Here is a 10855-nt window from a genome sequence, read left to right on the forward strand (position 1 = left end):
TGTACTGGTGTATATGCAAAGGGAGAATGCAGACGGAAGTGGAACCGACTTAGGTAGAGGTGCACGTAAGAGATTGCTTAAATTTTCTCCCCTTGCACTCGTGCGGTCAGCGCATAGGAATCCCCAAAATTTAGCTGAGGTTTGAGTACGTGGGCCATCTTCTCCCCCCTATTTCTCTATTGCTTTCAGTAAGTCGGGAGTAGCTCCTCCCAGAAATCCTGCGGGTGGTAATGGGTTTCAGTGACAAGATGTCAGCTCCATCAGAATACAGCAGGTACGTAGACCATCTGTTTTGCCGACAGCCGGTGCAAACAAATGGAGCCCCCGCATGGATACCCAAGGAGTATGTCCAATAATAAGGCCAAGCTCGTCGCCGGTACGGACAACTAGTTACCTTATCGTATTATTATACAATACAATCCGCGGGAATATTATTATTTTTGGCCATGAACATGGCCGTGTTGTCAATGCGGTATGCATATATGTGCCCAACTTTTTCCATGTTTTCATGGAATGGTCGCCGAAAAATTCCGCCAATTCTTTTATGTGCCGTTGTTGCATCTTCTACACAGGTTGGAAAAATCTAATCACTGGCACTGAAGTGTGCGCGGCGCGTACTAAAAAAACAGCTCACGGTTTTTTAGGCCCAATGGAAGAATATCATACTAGCACATGCATGTACAACTCCTTGACTTCATTAACCGAAACCAACTCATCTCACTTGCTATATATATAGGGTTAACTAGAGTAACTAGAGTAGTGTTTCCATCGAGGCGATCGAGCAACGCATAGTACATAGGGTTAACTAGAGTATACTCTATAGAAGATCAACCTAAGCGAAGCTGTGCATCTACCACCGCCACTAGCAGCAGCAGCACCAGCAGCAGTAGAGCATATCCTGAGACGGGGATAACTGAACGATTGGCGAAGAGTGCCACAGGAATGAGCACCTGGGGGCTGGGGCGCACCACTTTGCCGGACCGGAACCGGACTTGCACTCGCCTCCACTGGCAGTGAATTTAATGTGGCGCGGGAAGGAGAACCTACGTGACTTTCCCAACTCCCAGCACTACAGTGCTCCTACGCCTACGCGTCCGATGTGTAGATAGATGGCACGTGAGAAACTTAGGCAGATCGAGATTGCAAAAGGCTAAGCGCTGGCAGTGAGTGGTCCAATGCCATATATCCCGTGCAGCGCCAGTAGTCAAACGACCTAAGAAAGAGCATCGGCTTTGGACGTGCATGGGCATGAGCTATCATATCTACAGGACCAGTCGCCCGTCGTGGATGCATCCCCTTGACTTGTGGGCTGGCGGAGAACTACTAGAGATATGACACTGGATTTGTCCAGTGTGGAGGAGACCAGGAGGGTGGCCAGTGGCCGCAGCTCCCCGAGAGATCTGGGGTTAGCACCTGATTAGCTCCCAAGTGGTATTCTGTGAGGTACTCACGCCATGCATCTCTTGGTCCTACCACTTTGGATTTATACTTGTAATGGAGGACCAGAGAACACATATATAGGCATCAAGAAACGGCTCAGCGGGTACCAGACCCACAAAACGACGCTATTAAGATGCTAATGGCATGCATGGATCAATGAATGATATGCTCCTACAAATGCATTTGCAATCTTTGGTGTTACATGTCAAAAGCACGGATCAGTACAGGCAAGAGATGCATGCTATTGCTATCTTACACCGGGCACTCTAATACACTACCTTCGTACCAAAATATAAGACGTTAATACTATATAAGTAGGCAACAAAAAGGGGGCACATGCCTTTTGATGCAAACATTCGAAGGAGTGGGGCAGACACGAAAGAGTAAACAATCGATAAAGCGCGCCGGAGAAGCGAAAATCTTCGTGCTTGTTTATATATAGCCTTGCATTACTCTAGTAGACTAGTGCGCGCTTCAAGACGAAAAGAAAACGGCCAACACGTAGGCTGCACACAACTTTTTGCTTGATCATTTGTTAACCCGGAGACTTGCCACGCATAGTTGAATATACTTATATCCCTAGCTAGCGAGCACGAGGCTTGGAGTGCACTTACATTCCCACACAAGTCGTACAGAACTGCAGGTCGATTGAGTTCCCTGCTGAAACATGCGATTTAATGCCATTATGTGGCAGCAGCGTGAACGGCTGGTTCGGATATATATGGTCCATCCGAAAAGACATGCCAAAAAGTAGGTAAACGCGCCATGATAGTAAGGCAGTGGCCCATAAATTTGAAAGTGTTCATGCAGTGCAGTTGCTGGCACGCAAGGAATTCCAATAAATCACATCGCTTACTTTCTCGCTGGTCCTGTTCGTCGTCCCCGGGCAGGTTCTGATCCCTGTCGGTGGCAGATAGTAGAATTGATGCTACCTGATGAGGACCTGGGAGCAGAAACCTAAGCCCGGGAATGGGGCAGCCCACCTGACCACACCAACATGGCGTCGGCTTCCAGTATGTACATGCTAAGTGTCGAGCCATGACACCTCCCTGTCCGCGAATACAATGTATAACCTCCCGATGGTCACTGTCAGCTTGGTTGTCTGCGCCAATAAGCAGAACAAAAACAATGCGCAGAGCCAGGGTGAAAACAGCAATAAACAATGTAAAAGATTTGAAGGTAGATGTCCTTGCAATCGAAGCATAGTGCCAGGTACTACCAACCTCGTGTTGCGCATTTGGTGTAAAGTGGGGAAAGCTTCCCTTCCCCTGCTTAGAATGATGAGAAAACTACACACTTCTAGGCGCAAATGATGATAATGTCCCGTGTCAAACTTATACGGTGATGTGGAGAGCAGTCGCTTTCCATAAAATGGTCATGGTTTGTCAGGATTCAGATTGAGATTGAACAAAAACTCTGAAGGTGGGGATGAACTCAGAATCTGGATCTTTGAATGGGTCTCCGAAGGGCAGTCCAACAAACTAGCTGAGAGTGGAAGAAAACCGTGTTCGTCCGAAAATACATTGTAATGTTTTTACATGTACTGCGTTTGGCAATAGTGGGAGTACACATTTTGGATTCGGCCTAACCGATCTTAAAACCCCTAAAACTTATCGAAGCTCCGTGGTACCGCCAGCCGCCAACTAGTGCCTAGATGTTGCCAGGTGAACACATAAATAACCTCCGGGAAGTTCAATTATAAACCGGCTGCTTGATTTGCTATCTAGGACTCATTGCTTTCTCTTCGCCTGCCTGCAGAGGGTTGGTAGAAGGTTTGAGAAACCATTAGCCCTGTGAAGTATCAACCTCGACGAAGAATTAGACCGTTACCGTTTTGGCCAGCAAACTGGCTTTCTGATCATCAAAACCAAGGGAAGCCAGAACCTTATGACCAGCTGACTCTTTATCTGACCATATCGCCAGGAACAAATGATTGGCCGTTACCTCTCCGTCCTCACCTGAAGTCAGAATTCAACTCATTAAACAAAACAAATAAGGAATAAACATATGATATTTCACATGGGCAGGTAGAAAACAACAAAGAAATGCATCACACTTCCATTCACGCTGAAACGCGTACACAGATCAGGAACGGTGCTACCCGGTCAGCAAACATACAAGGGAATCAGCAATCAGGGTTCAGGACACAAAGTTAAGAATAGTGCATAGTGCACTTAACAAGCTGTAGATAAAACCAACAGGACTCTAAGCATAGTGCAATTAACAAGCGGTAGATAAAACCAACAGGACTCTAAGCATAGTGCACTTAAGAAGGGAGTGGCCATAAATATCTAGACCCCATTGAACTAAATGATCATATTCATATAGTGTTAGACCCAAACATGTAGCAACAAACCGATTCAGAAATGGAAATACTACTATATTGCAAAAGAGGGGGAAATACTAGCATTCAAAACTGTAATGGCTACAGTATGACCTGGGACAGTCAATTTGTGCAAGAGTTTTGATGCAATTTTAGACTAGCACTGTAGTTGATACCTACCAAACTTTACAATACCAAACGTACACGACTTCAATTCCAGGTCCTTCTCAGACACGCAGATCACAAGTGACATGTCTGGAGAGGTACATAATCTTAACGAAAAAAAGACCTCCAACCCCTTCAATTCTCACAAGACTTAACAAAATACAGTCTTTACCTGCCCCACAGTCCTGCATGAATGAACTATGAAGATGTCATCTCATGAATGCCGAGCTGGAATTGTCAAGCTAAGAAGTTCATGGTGGTCTTAAGAAATCCTGGATGCTAATTCTAAATATAGGATTATCAATGCAGAAGCAATCCCATCAGAGCACTTTTTATATAACTTTGTTGCAGACAGAGTTGCTAACACACCCAGTGTGTTTTTAAACTCAACTTATTAGAGGAAACTGGTACTAACATGGTCCTGTTCAAATCATTTTTGGTGAAATGATATCAAATGGACAAAAGTGGTAGATCTAGGCTTCATGCAAAATATAAGCAGCTCTAAACCCTATATAAACAATACCTGCCGTAAAAGACATGCTGAAACAGCTTTATCAATCCAGTGGACGAACGGTGTTGGTAAGTCCTTTATCAAGTTGGAAACAAAGCGATTTTACAAAAGGAAGGAATTAAGTACTCCCTCCTACATTGACATGTCTCAAATGTAACCTTGACCATGAGTTTTTATGAAAATATATTTCCTCAAAATCAAGCATGCATTAGGAAAGTATATTTCGGACCTAATTCTATTAATTTGGTGTCGCAGATGTTGGTAAAACCTTAAAATGTTTGACTGGGATGGAATCTAAAAGGGACAATTACATTTTTACCCCTAGTTGGTTCCTACCCACGGGTTTTGCCCTTACTTTTCGAGCTTGCTCAGTTTTGCCCTTACTTTTTTCGTCGAGATCCCTCAAATGCCCTTTGACCGTTTGACCAAAACTTTGAAAATTCATAACTAATTCATATGAACTCAGAAAAATGCAAATAAGATATCAAAATGTTTAGATAAATATTACCTTTATGGGCATATCATTTGCATTAAGGACAAAAGTATCGTTTAAACTACCCGAGGTAATTAATGTTATTAACATTATTAAAATAAGTTGGTATAAACAATATTTTTTTCATGAATAAAAATTACATGCAAATGTAGGTGATGTTTGCTGAACTTCCTGATAACTTATTTGCATTTTTCTGAGTATGTATCAACTTGTTATGAATGTTCTAACGACTTTGACCATTATTGGGAAACTTCATAACAAGTTGATACGAACTCAGGAAAATGCAAATAAGGTATCAGGATGTTCAAAAAACATCACCTACATTTGCATATAATTTTTATTCACGATTTTTTTTGTTTATACCTATTTATTTTTAATAATGTTAATAACATTAATTACCTCAGGTAGTTTAAATGGTGCTTTTGTCCCGAATGCAAATGACATGCCCATAAAGGTAATGTTTATCTGAACATTTTGATATCTTATTTGCATTTTTCTGAGTTCATATGAATTAGTTATGAATTTTCAAAGTTTTGGTCAAACGGTCAAAGGGCATTCGAGGGATCTCGACGGAAAAAGTAAGGGCAAAACTGAGCAAGCTCGAAAAGTAAGGGCAAAACCCGTGGGTAGGAACCAACTAGGGGTAAAAATGCAATTGTCCCAATCTAAAATGGGTATGTATTGTGACATGGAGGGAGTAGGCTTTACAGCATATCCAATGCATTTGCAGGTTATTACAACAAATGAGTAACACATGCCTTGGTCTGATGCTTGAATGTATGGTCCTATGCTTGGTGAAAACTGGCATGTTTTCAGTTATTCAGTGAAGGCGTCCTTGGCTGCTTGCTTTATACTGACATTGAATTAACAAGTTGTGTCGAAGTCTGGTCAAAACTTGTCCACTTCGGTTTGCTCAACTTTGTGAAGAATACTGACATGCTAATGTGAATCATAGTTGCCGGATTTGCTACAAAAGCCACTGAACCCCGATTCCAACAGATTTATCTAGAACAGAGTTCAAATTTGCTCAGATCGGTAGCTAAACGGTGCCAGATTCGCCGAACTCAAAACAAACCCAAAAAATGAAACCGTTGGCTAGCCTGGTGCGGCCATGTGTGCAGCAGCACAACCCTTGTTCTAGCGGCCAGTGGCTACGAAATTGCGGCGCTCGGCGCAGACATAGTGGGTGGGCAGCAGCTACTCGACCCGGCACATGCATGTAGCTGGTGCACGAAGGCGACGGCCAATATGTGGGGGCCGGCATGACGACAATGAAGATGTCGGATCCGATGAGTCGCCTCTGTGCAGCAGCACCTTCTGCATCGCCTCCATCGCGGATAAGGCGATGTGTCCTACGTGATACTTGCTGCAGCTTCTACACGGGGGGCCCTGGTGCATGCAGAGCAGTCCACCAGTTGGGGATCTGGAATTAGGAAGGCCTGAAATTTGAAGACAATGGGGTGGAGTTGGGGGCGCGGGCTTTCTGGAGAAAACAATGAATCTGGTCGGATGAGACTAAGCACTCCGGCATGTGGCCCCAAAGTGAATTTTTTGGTGGGAAGTTTCCCTCCATTCGTCTCTAATCAGATTTTGGTATTTGTTATGTCACTGATTCAGGTGCTCATTAAGAGCTTATATACGCATAAAGGGTCAACAACGCATTAATAGTATTTTTTATATGTGCATTTTTGTGGTTTTTAACTATTCAACTCATTATGTCTTTATGCATGTAACCATGTAGTCAAGCTGCTAAGCTGGTTGCAAACAGTCCACTGGTTGATTATGAACTAAACATTATTCTATTAGTGACTTTATTGTTTCATGCCCTTTGGCACTCGTATATTTTTTATTTTATTTTTTTGCTTATACTGAGTTCAGAATCCGAGTCATCGCAGCCATCGGATTCAATCGGAGTCATTGAATTCACGTAACGGTCACCCGATTCACGAACCGGAGATGTATACCCCCTATCAAACTCGATTCATAGGCACTAGTGAATTGCGAATCCTGAACCTGAATTGTGAACGAGCGAACTGCAAATCCGGCAACTATGATGTGAATAGAATTTTAGCAACTTATTGGCAACACACCAAATGAATGCAAATTCTTGTCAATAAGACCAAATATATTGAACCAAATTTTGGCCACATTGACATATGCACTCTCCATTTGGGACCTATGAGTAACATAAAGTGGGCATAGGCTGCTTTTAGGACTTCACAAGAGGCACAAAAAATATTACTAAGCCCACAATAGACTTACGGCAACATGGTCATGCACACATGTTGTCCTCGAATTTGTCATGCAGATCGAATGGTCCAACCATAAAAATCCTATTCATTGCTTACTCCATAGTGTATAGTTACGGGTTCTCAGGGTCGCTGTAAGAAAATACCCTCACTTTTCAAACATCTGAGAGAAGAGTAATTGATTTGTAATATGACCTATAGAGAAATACAGATACCAAACCGATATCTAGATATTAGCTCATCGAGCCAGGAGCCCAGTATCAACATAATTTCGATTCTCATCAGTATGTTCTCCCCCACAAAAGCTTGAAATCATTGTCACATATCAACAATTTCAGAGACTCTCAGAAATGAAATCAAAGACACTGCACACTGCAGCATTTATGTTCATCATTTAAACCCAGTTCGTGCTCTTATGTTACAGATTCAGGTCAGCAGGTGTGCATAGCCTAATGGTCTGATAGACATTCATCAGGGAAATGAAGTAAATAATATAGATGATAGAGAGATAACACATCTGAGGAAAAACAATTGTGGATAGTGAGTTTGATCATTAATCTACAGAACGTATGCACTTCTATTTTGGACGGAGCGTTGGTAGTTATGGCTCTACAAATGTAAACCAACACTATACAAGAAGGTTAAATTCGAGGAAATTGCAGTGGAACAAACCAAATTGAAATATGTCCTACATGAATCATCGTTTTCCCAATAGAGTGACCCGTTTTCCCAATAGAGTGACCTAATAGTATATACCTAGTTTAGAGTGATTTACTGTGGTAACCGTAAGCCTCTATGGTAACACATTTTACTTGTTTTGTACTTGAAGTAGTAGCATGCATGCAATAATCGATTTGTTAAAAGCATGACTACGGTTACCTGTTACTATTTAAGTATTGGCTATCCAGACTGTAGGAGATGGTAACATATAGTCATCGTATAGAAAGTAGAAACACATTACTATGTAAAACGTTGCAGAAATAAAGTACTCTCTCCGTAAAGAAATATAAGAGCGTTTAGATCACTAAAGTCTTCTGTTTCTTTACAGAGGGAGTAGTAAACATAGTATTCTACATTCCTCCTCTATGCCTAGGTAAGCTTAATCTTTGTGTTAACCCAAGACGGAATCATTAAACATATATGCAATGTGAATATATGATATTAGACATATTTATTAATCTTCAGTAGACTATCAATTATGGAAAATAATACGCCAACACTACTTGTTCTGCAAACAAGAAAAAATACACCCATTACTTAAGCCCCATAACACTAAGAACAAGCATGTGGCGCAATCAGATACTGTTTACTAGAGAGTACAGAGAAGAATTTGAGTACCTTGTCAGCACAAATGAGTAATGAACAATAATGGAAGCATATTTTGAAGGAACTAACCTGACTTTAGTTTCTCGTTTACAGCCCAATCAAGGGCACGCTGTGCAGATTCTGTCAATGGTGGATGCATAGGACTGAAGTAAAACATTTCTGACTTCCCAAGTATTGTTGCTGCCGCGTCACGCACCGTGAGCAATGTGATTCCCTTAGCACGCATAAGTTTTGCCGCGTCACTAGTTCCTGAAAGCAACAAATTTGTAGTTTAGTTGCATCAAAATAGGCATAGCAATATAGAAAACTGATAAACAGCAAATATTAGCTCAACGTTTGGCAATATCATGGTAAATTATGGTATCAGGAATCTTTAGATGTCCACTAAAACAGCAATTGAGCATCAGAGCATGTGTAGTGCATCGTTTATAAGGCGACCTAAGGCGAGCACCAACCATCCTGATACCTAAGCACCTAAAGCGGGCATAATTGCAAGGCGCTGCCAGGGCGACTTGCCGCCTAAGCGCCCAAGGCTAAGCGCCTAAAGAAGGCAAAATTGCAAGACGCTGCCAGGGCTACTTGCCGCCTAAGCATGCAAGGAGGGATGCCTTATAAATAATGGTGTAGTGTACACGATCCTTTTTATATGTTTCTTTTAAACTACGAAAAAGTATTCTTAGTTTCTTTGAAGCCAATCTCATCAGTCAGTCATAGATACTCTTAGTTTCTTTCTTCCTCCGTTCGGAATTAGTTGATGCTCAAACGGATGTATCTAGACATATTTCAGTGCTACTAGGTACATCAGTTTGATAGTCAACTAATTCCAGAGGGAGGGAGTACAAGATAAACAAGAAATCAATAGCTCAGACTTACTTCTAGTATCTTTCTGAGAAGGAATCTCCAAAATCTTCGAAGTTCTAACGCCTCCATTATTCTTTATAATGTTTTTCTTTCTGGAGAAAATCTATCATTCTTCATTCTCTTCCAATTCATCATATCCCATTTGCAACCACAGTTCACAACTACTTTGCCACACTTAAGTTGCTTACACAAACACCAAGCATAGCAAATAAGCATATGTTCGGGCAGAAATGTAAGCTCAAACGTGGTTGTGCCTCACCTTCAACGAGTATGCCCATAAGCAGCCCCTCGGTGCCTGTGGTTGGGTACCTCATCTTCCGTGCCTCCAGCTCCGCCATTGCAAATGATCGCACCGCCCTCGATGACCACCTGTGTGCAGTGAATCCCCATGTCAGCTCCGTGTATAGACACAAGATGGCGACATGTCGAGGGGATTATAGCTTACCGGATTTTCTTCTCCCCGCTAGCTAGCTCTGGAATCCTGGGAAAAAAACTCCCAAATCAAGCTCGTCACAGGATCCGACCGGAAGTACAATAGTCAAATCGCGCAAAAGTAGTTATACTATGTGCTAAATTCCAAATGTTTCAAGATTTAGGAGAAAACAGCTCAAGTTCAGAAATGTTTATCGGGAACAAATTGTTGAGTGGTCGCAGTATTATTGATCATCCTTACATAGTAGGGAGCTGAGCAACGACGGCGATGCGACGGCCCCGGCAGCGGAAGGTGAGGGTTTGGCCCCCCGCGGCAGCGGCCCGGAGCGAGGCGGGCAATACAGGGGTCGCCAGGAAGGAGATGGAAGGGGAGGGAGCGGTGTGGTGACGGGGGCATGAGAGGAAGGAGAGAAATGTGGCGGCGACCTGGGCGGCGGTCGCCATTGGCGGGCGGGCGGAGGTTTCGGGGTTTCTCGGGGATAGGGGAAGAGATAGAACGAGAGGATAGTTTTTTTTAGGGGGTAGAGCGAGAGGAGGAGTTAAATACAGTATCAGCCCTTGTATTTGCCACTGAAGCTCACTTAAGTCCTCCTGCTTGCAAAACGCAAACTTTGCACGCTGTACTCCCTCCGGTCCTTTTTACTTCCCATATAAAATTTGTCTGAAGTCAAGCCTCGTAAAATTTGATCAACTTTATAAAATAAAATACCAACATTCATAATGTGAAATCAATATCAGTAGATACATCATGACTTAAATTTTCATATTGTATAACTTTAACATAGTAGATGTTGATTTTTTTTTCATATAAATATGGTCAAACTTTATGAAGTTTGACTTCGGACAATTCTTATATGCAGAGTACAAAGGACCGGAGGGAGTACTTGGACGGTTGACTCGGATTAATTCTAAATCAGCTGAGGCGAGTGAAAAAATGCGGACAGCCATGTAGGCAGATGGACCCGAGCGGCTGGAGATTTTGCATTTAGGCCCACCCGTGGTTTCTATTAGCATAGCGACCGCGCGAGGAAGATCGGTTGAAGGGGATGACGAAT

At 42.7% G+C, this 10855-nt stretch overlaps 1 protein-coding gene across 1 annotated transcript; it reads right to left on the reverse strand.

Annotated features, from left to right (window-relative positions):
* Positions 1-2869: 2869 nt before the first annotated feature.
* Positions 2870-10317, reverse strand: LOC119285116 (ATP-dependent Clp protease ATP-binding subunit CLPT1, chloroplastic-like). Its single transcript, XM_037564332.1, has 6 exons — positions 10042-10317; positions 9814-9849; positions 9628-9737; positions 8577-8756; positions 3271-3398; positions 2870-3192 (listed from the first exon to the last, which is right to left on the reverse strand). The coding sequence occupies exons 1-6, from the start codon at positions 10242-10244 to the stop codon at positions 3160-3162; spliced, it is 690 nt and encodes a 229-aa protein (XP_037420229.1). The 5' UTR covers positions 10245-10317; the 3' UTR covers positions 2870-3159.
* Between the last annotated feature and the right edge of the window lie 538 nt (positions 10318-10855).

The sequence above is a fragment of the Triticum dicoccoides genome, chromosome 4A, assembly GCF_002162155.2.
Source record: "Triticum dicoccoides isolate Atlit2015 ecotype Zavitan chromosome 4A, WEW_v2.0, whole genome shotgun sequence".
Taxonomy (NCBI): Eukaryota; Viridiplantae; Streptophyta; class Magnoliopsida; order Poales; family Poaceae; genus Triticum; species Triticum dicoccoides.